Source organism: Vipera berus (genome assembly GCF_964194415.1).
Source record: "Vipera berus genome assembly, chromosome: 13".
NCBI classification, from domain to species: Eukaryota; Metazoa; Chordata; class Lepidosauria; order Squamata; family Viperidae; genus Vipera; species Vipera berus.
Window position 1 is genome coordinate 16,905,283 of NC_138216.1, and position 12,485 is coordinate 16,917,767.

The 12,485-nt window shown below is 53.8% G+C and overlaps 1 protein-coding gene across 1 annotated transcript in view; it reads left to right on the top strand.

The window, feature by feature from the left end:
* Positions 1-12,485, top strand: part of CASKIN1 (CASK interacting protein 1) — a gene marked incomplete at its 5' end in the record, with an annotated part of 105,186 nt that overhangs the window by 63,417 nt on the left and 29,284 nt on the right. The window contains 6 exons of the mRNA XM_081338521.1: positions 6,326-6,423; positions 6,913-7,058; positions 7,590-7,685; positions 8,186-8,316; positions 8,957-9,065; positions 9,240-9,348. Coding sequence (XP_081194647.1) covers positions 6,326-6,423; positions 6,913-7,058; positions 7,590-7,685; positions 8,186-8,316; positions 8,957-9,065; positions 9,240-9,348 — 689 coding nt within the window. The remainder of the gene's footprint in view (positions 1-6,325; positions 6,424-6,912; positions 7,059-7,589; positions 7,686-8,185; positions 8,317-8,956; positions 9,066-9,239; positions 9,349-12,485) is intronic.

Consider the following 12,485-nt stretch of genomic DNA (forward strand, 5'->3'; position numbering starts at 1 on the left):
TTCTAACCTGCTACCAGATCTGCATTAAACCCTGCATCTGTCACCCAACGTTTCTTAACCTCAGCAACTTGAAGATGTGTGGACTTCAACGCCTACGGAAGTTATGCTGGCTGGGGAATTCTGGGAGTTGAGGTCCACAATCTTCAAGCTGTCAAAATTTGAGAAGCACACTGGTGTGCAGGTGTCTGTCTGCCAGTGATCGGGGTGGGGCATGATCTTTCAGCAGCGAAAGTGTCCCCTGTCTATGAAGATCCCTTGCGGGGGCTGAACCTGCAGCCTGCATCAATCAGGAACTAAGGAGGTCATAGTAAAGCAGGAAACGCCATGCCTGTTGAGAGACCACACAGATGTGGGAAGGGAGGGTGCAACTCACACTCTTTCCTCCTAACCCCCCCCCCCCAGGGTGCTAAGAATCCACTGGCCAGGCTGACTTTGGCAGAAGCAGAAGACCTGCTGAACAGAGGCTAAGCTGTGCTGTGGGGGAGATCTCCCATCGGCAGGGATGGTTTAGGACGGGGGTCTTCAAACCCTGGTTTAGGAGATTCCTCCGGTTTCAGCCAGAGCCAAGACCAGGTTGACCCACTGGCCTGGTTGCTGAGACATCACGCAGGGCGTCTGCTTGTGGGGGGGGGGAGGCGATGGCAGAGGTCAGATCTGAGCTTCAGAGCCTCATCCTGCCCTGCAACACCACATCTGCCCACCCCAGGCAGTTAGAGGGCAACGGCCAATAGGAGCCGGGCAGACCCTGCATCTTCTCACGTCATCAGCCCGGCCACTGTGGGAGCCAACAGCCTTGTGCACACAGCCCTGCACGGTCAGGGGAAGGTGGGACCAGGCGCTCACCTTGGCTACCGGGCGGGGAAGAGAGCAGGGCTGGCCAGGCGTCTGCCAGCAAAGTTAGGGAGATGGCAGACATCCCCTCGCATGCGGTGCAGAGAAGCCAGTTTTGCTGCAGGAAAACCACCAACTGATGCAACCTTTGCATTCTCTTTCTTCCAGTTCCGCCCTGAGAAATCAGGTCACCAAAGAGCTGTTGGGGATTCAGCAGAACACCCCGAGGGTCTCTCCCCTCTCTCTCTCTGCCTCCCTCCTTCCCAGTGGGCCCCGTTGCAGTGACCAAGAGTCGCACGGTGGCCTTTTTCTCTGGGTGTCTCTGCAGCCCCCTCAAAGGGTCTCTCCTGGGCAGGGGGTGTCTGCTCAGCCCTGGTGGGAAAGGAGGGAGGGTGGAGGAGGAGCGAATGGAGAGGGGGGGGAGGAGGAATAATAAATTGCTTGTAAGGATAGATTCTCCCCTCCCTCCCTCCCTCCCTCTTCCTTCCTTCCTTCCTTCCTTCCTTCCTTCCTCTTTCTTTCTTTCTTTCTTTCTTTCTTTCTTTCTTTCTTTCTTTCTTTCTTTCTTTCTTTCTTTCTTTCTTTCTTTCTTTCTTTCTTTCTTTCTTTCTTTCTTTCTTTCTCTCTCTCTCTCTCTCTCTCTCTCTCTCTCTCTTTCTTTCTTTCTCTCCCACAAATTTAGCCTTTCCCTAACTTTTCTTTTTATATGTTTTTCATGTTTATATTTTACTTCCGTGAAACTCCAATGAACCTTTTTAAAAAGGAGGGGCAAGTGAATGTTTGCTGAAAGGAGCAAAGGCTTTGCTGCCCCCAAGGCTGGGGTGAGCTCCACGGCCTCCTGAGGGGGTGTGAGGGGGCAAGTGGGTGGGCAGGCTACAACTTTGGCCCTTTTGCAGGTGGGTGACAGGCAAAAAGCAATAAGTTGGACGTGCAAAGAGTCTTTCCTCGGAGGAAATTGCTCTGTCCCCCCTTGTTTTGCAACCTGATAGCACTTCTATCTCCAAGAAGCCTTTGCCCATCCCTGCCACCCAGTGTCTGATCCTGCCCCTGCCCTCTTCCCGGTGCTTCCCCCCAAGGAAAGGGGCGGCCAGTGGAGGGTCCCTCAGAGGGGGCTGGAGTCAGGGGCAGCGAGCCCCTTTAAGACAACAATCCCCCCCTCTTCAAGGCGAGTGCCCAAGAGCTTCCTGGCAGGTGCCCTACCTGGGTTCAGAGCGAGGGGGAGGCAGACGCCCCCCCCCCCCGGAGAGAGCCAGGCTGAAGCCAGCCTGGCAGCGGGGGGGAGGGGCAAAGGAACCCCTGGAGGCAGCAGGAAAGGGGAACCCCACAGGAGGGGGGAGGCAGAGGAGGAGGGCCGCAAACTCAAGACTGGCAACAGCTGGAGAGGGAGGGAAGGAGGAGGGGGACTTTCTCTTCTTCGCCTCGGCCACGTTTGCCCTTTCGTGGAATCTTTTTAGAAAAAGGATTTTTCTATTATTTCCAGCTATTTGTCTAAAATGCGCGCGCAGGGGGTTGGAACAGAAGACCTCCAAGGTCCCTTCCAACTCTCTTCTGATTGACTGGCTCGAGGCTGCCCCACAAGCAGGGGGTGTCGGTGGCTGGGGGTTGCTCAAGAGCCCCCTCTGCCGGGCGCTCCCTTGGCACCTGCCCTGGTTCGCTAGGTGAGGAGGGGTCCCTGCGCTAAGAGGGCAGGGAGGGTCCCGACATTTCATGAGGGGATCAGAAAGGCTTGCAACTCGCCCATTTCCCAGACAGGCGATCCATGAAAAGAAGCCGGGATGCTGACTTCGTTAGGGGTGTTGTGGCTGCCCTCCTCACTTCTGGAACCCCACCCCCCGTGGACCCCCCGCAAACACCAGATAAAGCAATTGAAACGAGACAATAAATAATACAAGGATAGAAACAAGAATTTTATCCACCAGAAGAAAACTAAACTTGATCTGACTGTCGCACAGGGACAAACAGATCTTTCTCCTAGGTTATAATTATATTGCAATTTCCTTTTTTTGCTTCCGTTTTTGGCTGGCTGTTTGCTTCCTGATGGGTTTTTGCCAATTTGTTAATCGGATTCATGGGCCACTTTTCTTGCCATCAGATAATAGACAGACTAACAGAGTTGGAAGGGACCCTGGAGGTCTTCTAGTCCAACCCCTTGCTCAAGCTTTCGAATCTCTTCTTGAAGACCTCCAATTTTCTGGAGGCAAGCCATTCCACTTATTGTTCTCACGGTCAGAAAATTTCTCCCTAGTTCTAAGTTGGATCTCTTCTTAATGATCTTCCAACTTCTTGTCCTGCCCTCAGTTGCTTTGGGGAACAGGTTGACGCCCTCAAGAAGTCAGGGCCACTTGCTGATTGTGGGTTGGGGTGCTGCGTGTTTTTTTGCTTCCCTGCTATTAAATGGTGTTGGCTTCTCCAAGGCCTTTCCCAGAGAACCGGCTGCTCCGGTGCCTTTGACTCCTTCACCCCTCTGCAGCTCTCCGCCTGGGTTCCCACAGCAGGCTGAACTCGGCTGCTATAATAATCTGTGTAGCATAAGGTTAAAGTTAATCTTAGCCTGTTGTGCGTTTGCAGCAGCTTTGAGGGATTGGGTTGAGCATCTTGTAACACCCCCCCCCCCGCTTCCTTACCACAAAGAAGGCAGCGGAGGCCAGGTGTGTGTTTTTCCTATTAAAAATGGAGGCTATCCCATCTGGGCACCACTTGGGCACCTTCCCAGCGTTCACATGCAACCACTTACAATCCAGAGCTGCTGTTTTGCAAATGACCCCAAACTCTTAACCATGTGCATTTGCTTCCATATTTGGAGGGCCATGCCTTTCTGCTGGCCTTGCTTTGAGATCCGGAGGCTGACTTCCTGCCAAATTCCTGGCAACCCCCAAAGTCCAGGAAGCCATTTGCAGACTGGATTTGGGGCGTCTGTTCTGTCTGCAAAGGGTGTGAGCCGAATCAACGCTGGTGCTTCTGGGTTTGCTGTACCAGACTTGGCGAGCGCCTTTTTTGTTCCTTTTCTAATTGACCTCAGCCATACAAGTACTCTTGTTCCCAGCAGCAGCTGAATTATATTTTCTTTCTTTTTAAATAAAATTTTAATTAAAGGTTTTACGAAGAACATAAACGCTAACGAACTAATAAGGAGTAAATGAAGGACAGAGGGAAGGAAGGAAGTTAGGAAGGAAGGAAGGCAAAAGTGCAAAAAGCATGAGTAAAAAGAAGCTTCCTATTTCCTTTGCAGCAAATATGAGTACAATTACAAAATTATCTCTTACCCTATGATTACAAAAAAAAGCTCACTTTTTTCTATTACCCATTTTTTTGAACCATCAAAACCACAATTCATGCCTGCATTTTCCCCCCCTCTTTCATGCAAAAAGTCTACAAGGGGTTTCCAGTCAAGCACAAGTATAGATAATGTCTTTTCTCTGATCAAGGAAGCCAATTTAGCTGTCTGCAAATTCCACCGTCTTCACCAACCCATTCCTCTACTGCCGGTGGCTTCCATCCACATTTTCATTATGCATCTTCTACAGGTCAAGTCACAGCCTCTCAAATCCATCTGCTGAGGGAGAGGGAGGCCTAGGATTAGGATTGGCCAACTTCCCGTGAAAGATCTCTGGTCTAGAAAGTCTACAACCTGGAATTAAGGAGAAACTTTCTAACAGCAAGAACAATCAACCAGTGGAACGTCTTGCCTTCAGGAGTTGTGGGTTCTCCAACCTCGGAGGTTTTTTAAAAACAGACTGGACAGCCGCTTGTCTGGAATGGAATAGGGTCTCCTGCTTGAGCGAGGGGGTTGGACTAGACGACCTCCGAGGTCCCTTCCAGCTCTGACTGATAGATTGAAGGTCAGCAAACCAGGTCTCCCTTTGGCAGAAGCCAGGTTGACTCACCTTCAGCGAGGCTCCTCCTTCTCCTTTGATAGATTGCTGGTCTGGCTGGGGAGTCCTTGAAGGACGAGCTGGGTCATTCATCCTCCTCCCGGCACGGTGGCTGCCCTGAAGTCCTCATGGCAAATCAGCAGAATTATTGTGCTCACCGTCTTCCTTCCGTGCCAAGCTGCACATTATGCAGCGGAGGATTAAAAACTAATAAAGCAATCGTATAATGCTGACAGGAAAGAGCAGCTCCAGAAATCAAAAACCTAGCTAGAAGAGAGAGAGAGAGAGAGAGGAGAGAGAGAGAGAGAGAGAGAGAGAGAGAGAGAGAGAGAGAGAGAGAGGGAGGGAGGGAGGGAGGGAGGGAGGAGAGGAGAGAGAGAGAGAGAGAGAGAGAGAGAGAGAGAGGGAGGGAGGGAGGGAGAGAGAGAGAGAGAGAGAGAGAGAGAGGGAGAGAGAGAGAGAGAGAGAGAGAGAGAGAGAGGGAGAGAGAGAGAGAGAGAGAGAGAGAGAGAGAGAGAGAGAGAGAGAGAGAGAGAGAGAGAGAGAGGGAGAGAGAGAGAGAGAGAGAGGGAGGAGAGAGAGAGAGAGAGAGAGAGAGAGAGAGAGAGAGAGAGAGAGAGGGAGGGAGGGAGGGAGGGAGGGAGGGAGGGAGAGAGAGAGAGAGAGAGAGAGAGAGAGGGAGGGAGGGAGGGAGGGAGAGAGAGAGAGAGAGAGAGGGAGGGAGAGAGAGAGAGAGAGAGAGAGAGGGAGAGAGAGAGAGAGAGACAGAGAGAGAGAGAGAGAGAGAGAGAGAGAGAGAGAGATTATTAGGTGTTTTAATCAGATAGAGGAAAGTACTACCAAAAAATAAAAATAAAAAGTCTGCAGATGGAATGAAATACATGGGGCCTGGTGGAGGCGCTCATGAGAAAGAGCTTTGCAAAATGGATTTTCCTGCAGAAATTCTGGTCAGCCTCTTGCTGAGGATGGAGGGGCCTCCCTAGAGGTGTCTAGACCAGCTTTGCAATCCAGAGCTTGGTTATTAAAGAGGATCAGAATCAGAATTGAGGTGGAAGGGACCTTAGAGGTCTTTTAGTCCAACCCCCTGTTCAAGCAGGACACCCTATATAATTCCAGACAAATGGCTGTCCAGTCTCTTCTTAAAGACCTCCAGCGATGAAGCACCCACGACTTCTGGTGGCAAGCTGTTCCACTGACTAATTGTCCTCACTGTTAGGAAGTTTCTCCTTAATTCCAGGTTGCTTCTCTCCTGGATTAGTTTCCATCCGTTGCTTCTTGTCCTGCCTTCCGGGGCTTTGGAGAATAGGTTGACCCCCCCCCTCCTCTTCTTTGTGGCAGCCCCTCAAATACTGGAAGACCGCTATCCTGTCCCCCCTAGCGCTTCTTTTCTCTAGACTGGCCATACCCAAATCCTGCAGCCGTTCTTCATAGGTTTTATTCTCCAGGCCTTCGATCATCTTAGTTGTTCTTCTCTGCCCTTTTTCCAAAGTCTCAACCTCTTTTCTGTGATGTGGTGACCCAAACTGGATGCCCTATTTCAGGAGTGGCCTTACTAAGATGAGCTCAGCTGGAGGGGCAGGGATGAAGGGCGGTCTGGGTGACCTTTGCTCCTGCCGTGACAGGTTCTCTGCCTTGCATCACGCCGCTCTCAACGGCAACACGGAGCTGATCCTGCTGCTGCTGGAGGCCCAGGCTGCGGTGGACATCAAGGACAACAAAGGCAAGCATGGAGCTGGGGGGAGGGCTGTGATGGTGCCACGGGGGGGGGAGGGCCCCGGTAGGGACGGGGCGTGGGAAAGGAGGCTGAGGTTGGATCCTGGCTCCAGAGCACCAACCAAGTTTGTGCGGGGAGGAAACTTCTCTCCCAGAAAGAAAGATGGCCTTCAGCCGGGACGTCCAGACAGGGCCAGTTGAAAGCCATCTTCTTCCTTTGGGGAGAGATCTACCAGAGCATTTAGAAGAACTCCACTGGTAGGAGTCCCACTGTGCATTGGAGCCAAAACCAAATACAGAAATGATCGGGCAGGACAAACTTACATCCCCTGATTTCATAACTGGCAATGCCTCGTAAAAACTGCCAACTGCCCCTTCTCAGATGGACCCGTAATCTGAGTTCACCTCTTGGCTTTGTGGGACAGCCGTTCTTTTGAATGGCCAAAGGACCTGCTCCCTCTCTCTCTCTCCCCCTGAATCTCTGCCTCTTCGGCAGGCATGCGCCCCTTGCACTACGCTGCCTGGCAAGGGAAGAAGGAGCCCATGAAGCTGGTGCTGAAGGCCGGCTCCTCGGTCAACATCCCGTCGGACGAGGGGCAGATCCCTTTGCACTTGGCAGCCCAGCACGGACACTACGATGTGGTAAGAGGCGGCTTGAAGCAGTCTCCGTCGGAGGAGCCCCAGGGATAGAGGCTCACACATCTTCAAGGTGCCACGGTTGAGAAAAGCTGCCTTGGCAGTTCTGCCCACCCCCCAGAAACTAGCAAGTCTTTTCTGAGCCTCTTGCTCTGCCCACTAGGCAGCTGCGGGCTATGCAGCCTTCTTCTTATCTAATTGTTCATCTCTTTGCCCAGGTTCCAATGGCCATTCCCACATACCATTACAGTCTCCCTCTCCCAGAGACAAGTGAGCTGTGGGCAGCGGTGTCTCTAGCAGTGGCCATTGGCTCCAAAAGCACCCCAGCCATTTTGCCTGTATGCCCTGCGGGCAATGCACATTAAAAGGAGGTGATTGACAGGTTGCACCCCCTGGGTGGGGGTGGTCTTTGGAGGAGGAAGAGGCGATTGGGGTGGGGCTGGTGTTCAAGTGCAGCTAATGGGTGCATTTGGCAGGCTGGGTCTGTGCCAAAGGGGGTCTCTGGGCTTCCCCCCACTCTCTCTTTCCATCCCCCAGTCAGAAATGCTCCTCCAGCACCAGTCCAATCCCTGCATCCTGGACAACAGCGGGAAGACCCCTCTGGACTTGGCCTGCGAATTTGGCCGCGTTGGGGTAAGTCTGGTCTTTTTTGGGGGAAAAGAGAGCCAGCCACAATCCCAGTTAAGGGCTTGTCTGCAAAATATGCTCTCAGATGGGAGCAGGGGGGGGGGGCATCAGTACTTCACTCCCCCTCGCCTGAGAGTCCAGCACTCTTTGCTAGAACTGCCCTCACTTCCCTTGGCCCTTTCCTCTGAGATTTGGGGGTGAGATGTCAAATGTCCCTTTGATGGTCCCCCTGTGAACCACCTGCTTAACATCCCGGTGAACCTTTGCATTGCTGGCCACGAGGCTTTGGGGCAAAGGGGTGTATGCCATTTTGTGAGTCTAAATCTGAAAGATTTCTACAGGATGAATGGCAAAACCTGGGCTTTTCCTGAGGCTACTACTGGTGTACTGAGGGTCCCTTGTGTTGTGTTGGAAGTGGGGGGATTTGGCTGATCTCTGGGGGAGAAGACCCAGACCTCGCGTGGGAGGAAATTCTTTGGCACCACCTCTGTTTCTTGGCCTGCCAGGTGGTGCAGCTGCTTCTGAACAGCAACATGTGCGCAGCCCTGTTGGAGCCCAAGCCGGGGGACATCACTGACCCAAACGGGACCAGCCCACTGCACCTGGCCGCCAAGAATGGGCACATTGATGTCATCAGGTGAGGTGAGGGGAATCCAGGCCTGAAGACGCTGGGCAAAAGTGAGGGTGAGGAGGGGTGGGCCATTCTGACAACATGCAACCTGGGGCGGTCTTCTTCCCTGTGAAGGTGGCAATGATGGAGAGGCTGCCCCAACCAGAGGCAGTGAGGGTGGTCCAAAGAGGCCCATCTGCACGGGGACCTGTGGAGGAGGTTTAAAAAAAAAAGCAAGCTGGCAGCCACGGATGGGTCAAAGCCCCATCCTGTAAAAAGTGGCAGGATGTCAATCCTGTGATGGTGGCCACCTTCTTGATCTCTCTGACACCGCCACGAGAAGGCCCTGAAGGATCCCGCCTCACCTGCCTTTCCTGGGCTTGGGACGTCTCAAAGCGAAGCCTTCTCAGACTGGTTTCCCAGCTTGTTCCTGAGGAGAAAGGAGATCCCCTCCTTCTCCTTGGATCCCCAAGGGGGAGCACCTGTTGAACGCCTGCCTTCCACCCCCTCCCTCTCTTGCACTGGAGGTTTTAAGAAGAGTTGATATCGTTCTGGACAAACGGCAGCCATTTGTCCAGAACGATAGAGGGTCTCCTGCTTGAGCAAGAGGTTGGACTAGAAGATCTGCAAGGTCCCTTCCAACTTTTGTTCCGTTACTCTCTTGCAGACTTTTGCTCCAGGCTGGCATAGACATTAATCGTCAGACGAAGGCAGGAACCGCCTTGCACGAAGCGGCCCTGTGTGGCAAGACGGACGTGGTGCGCCTCCTCCTGGATGTAAGCCCCCCACCTTTGCCCAGGGAGGAAGGGTCCCACAGAATCTTCCCGAAGGGCCTGCCGACCCCCTGGGACTGTGGCTACTGGCAACTGGCACCCAGGGGCAACTTCAGCTGCTCTTCACTTGGAGCCCCCTGTGCCTCCTCAAACAGCCCCCCCCCCTTTCTTTCGCAGAGTGGGATCAATGCCCATATCCGGAACACCTACAGCCAGACTGCCCTGGACATTGTCCACCAGTTCACGGCCACGCAAGCCAGCAAGGAGATCAAGCAGATGCTGCGAGGTGAGGATGGGGGCCTTGTGGGGACGGGGGGTGGGGGGCAGGGGTGTTTTCATTGGAAGGGCAGAGCAGCCAGAAAACCTTCTTCAGTTGAGGCTGAGCTGCACCTGGTGGTGCCCTTTCCTTCGTAACTGGGAGGGGCCGTGCAAGATAGCTGACAAGGTTTTTCTCTCTTTTTCTTGCTATTTCTTTCCGGCTTGCCCTTCTGCTCATGACAATAAGCTTTGCGTCCCCCCTCCCCCTTCAGTTTTCCTCCCAAGGGCCTTTGTGTGACAAAAAGGAACTGCCTCAAAGCCAGCCCATTGGGACTCCCTGGTCCCAATCCAGCAGCTTACCTGGGAGGCCTGCACGACGTGCACTGTGGTGCCTCCTCCGACACCAGGAAAACGAGGCCATTTTGACCATTCCCCGTCTATGACTCTTAACGGTGTGATGAAGCTCTTGGCTCTGCCTCCATCTGCTGGCCCAGGTTGGGGAAGACACGCCGAGCGTGACAGGAAAAGCCAGAGTGCCAGGCCTGAGCCGCCCCCACCCCCAGGGCCCCAAGGATGCCAATTCCTGCCCGGCAGCCTTGGTCAGAGCGAGCAGAGCAACGGGGACAGAGGAGGAGGAGGAGGAGGAGGAGGACAAAACCCTTGGGGCAGCTGGAGGAGTAGGCGGGTTTCTACTTGCCCCCTGAGATTGTAGGAGCTCCGTCACTGGAGGTTTTCAAGAATAGACTGGACCACCGTTTGACTGGGATGATGTAAGGCTCCTGCCTTGGGCAGGGGTTGGACTAGAAGACCTCCAAGGTCCCTTTCATCCCTAGGATACCAAGCCAGGTTTTTTTGGGGGGGGTTGGAATGATGAGGAAGTGTGTGGGGGGCTTTGAACTTCCTTCCTTCCTTCTTTCCTTCCTTCCTTCCTTCCTTCCTTCCTTCCTTCCTTCCTTCCTTCCTTCCTTCCTTCCTTCCTTCCTTCCTTCCTTCCTTCCTTCCTTCCTTCCTTCCTTCTTACCTGAAGATAACTCTGGTCAGCTTACAATGTTAAAACAGTAAAACTATACAAAACATTGATTTGATATAATATATATATATATATATGTGGCCCTCGGGCTCAGCTGGGTCTGTTGCTCACATACCTGGCGCCCAGCTGTGTGGCAACGGCCCTGCCTGAGCTGCTCGACACCCTCTCAGGGTTGACGGTGGAGTTTCCCAGACTTATAGTTCTGGGCGACTTCAACCTGCCTTCCCTGGGAGAGTCATCAGAGTTAGCTCGGGAGTTCATGGCTTCCATGACGGCCATGGACCTGACCCAAGTAATTCAGGGCCCGACTCATGGGGCGGGTCACACCCTTGACCTGATTTTTCTATCTGGACAATGGTTGGATGATTTGGGAGGGGGCTCGCCATCTGTTGTCCCCCTGTCATGCTCCGATCATTATCTCCTGCGGCTGGTCTTCCATTGTGCCACCCCCCGCTGCTGGGCTGTGGAACCGACCAGATGGTTCCGTCCCAGGCGCCTAATGGACCCAGAACGGTTCCAGACGGCGCTTGGGTCCTTACCTATCTCCCTCACTCACAGCCCGGTAGATGCCTTGGTTGATGCCTGGGAAAGGGCGGCTGCCGAGGCACTCGACCGTGTTGTACCCTTGCGACCCCAGACTCGGCACAGATCCCGTTGGGCTCCATGTTTTCCCATGGAGCTCCGGGAGATGAAGCGTTGGAGACGGGGTCTAGAGAGCGGTTGGAGGTCCACCCGGTCTGAATCTGACCGATTGCGACTAAGAGCCTTCACAAGGTCTTACCTCGCTGCGATGAGGACGGCGAAGTCTAATTACTTCACTGCCCTCATCGCGTCCGCAGATAATCACCCAGCCGCCCTGTTTAGGGTGACTTGCTCTCTCCTTAATCGGGAGGTGAGGGAGGAACCCTTACAGGGTCGGGCTGAGGAGTTTAGTCATCATCTGGTGGACAAAATCGCTCAGATCCGGACCGGTTTGGACTCTGACTGGGCAGAGTCTGGCATGGAGGAATCAAGCGGTCTTGAGCATGTTATCTGGACTGAGTTCGACCCTGTTTCTCCCGATGACGTGGACAGGATTATGAGGAGACTGAGCTCCACCACTTGTTTACTGGACCCGTGCCCCTCCTGGCTGGTCTATGCGGCTCGGGAGGAGACACGAGGCTGGTTCCAGGCAGTAATAACTGCTTCCTTGAAGGAGGGTATCTTCCCCGCTGCCTTGAAGGAGGCGGTGGTGAGGCCCCTCCTCAAGAAGCCTGCCCTGGACCCGGCTGTTTTAAATAACTATCGGTCGGTCTCCAACCTTCGCTTTTTGGCGAAGGTTGTTGAGAGTGTGGTGGCGCATCAGCTTCCTCTGTTCCTGGAGGAAACTGATTATCTGGACCTGTACCAATCGGGTTTCAGGCCCGGGTACAGCACGGAGACGGCATTGGTAGCACTGGTGAATTATCTCTGGCGGGCTCGGGACAGGGGTTGTTCCTCTGTCCTAGTCCTATTAGACCTCTCAGCAGCTTTTGATACCATCGACCATGGTATCCTACTGCGGCGTCTCAGTGGGTTGGGAGTGGGAGGCACCGTTTTATGGTGGTTCTCCTCCTACCTCCTGGGCCGCTCGCATTCGGTGTTGGCAGGAGGGCAGAGGTCCGCCCCAAGGTCTCTCGCTTGTGGAGTCCCTCAGGGGTCGGTCCTCTCTCCCCTCCTGTTCAACATCTACATGAAACCACTGGGCGAGCTCATTCGTGGTTTCGGGGTGGGGTATCATCAGTACGCCGATGATACCCAACTTTTTCTTTCCACCCCGAACCAACCCAGTGATGCACTCGACGTGATGTCCCGTTGCCTGGAAGCGGTCCAGGTTTGGATGGGGAGAAACAGGCTTCGACTCAATCCTGCCAAGACTGAGTGGCTGTGCATATCGGCATCTCGGATAAACCAGGTTGTTCCACCACTAATGATGGGGGGTGAGGTGTTACCCCCCGTCGATAGGGCTCGCAACTTGGGCGTCCTCTTGGATTCACGGCTCAATTTTAAAGATCATATAGGAGCCGTGACCAGGGGGGCTTTTGCCCAGCTTCGTCTGGTGCACCAGTTGCGGCCCTACCTGGACCAAGATGCCCTACGCACAGTCACCCATGCGC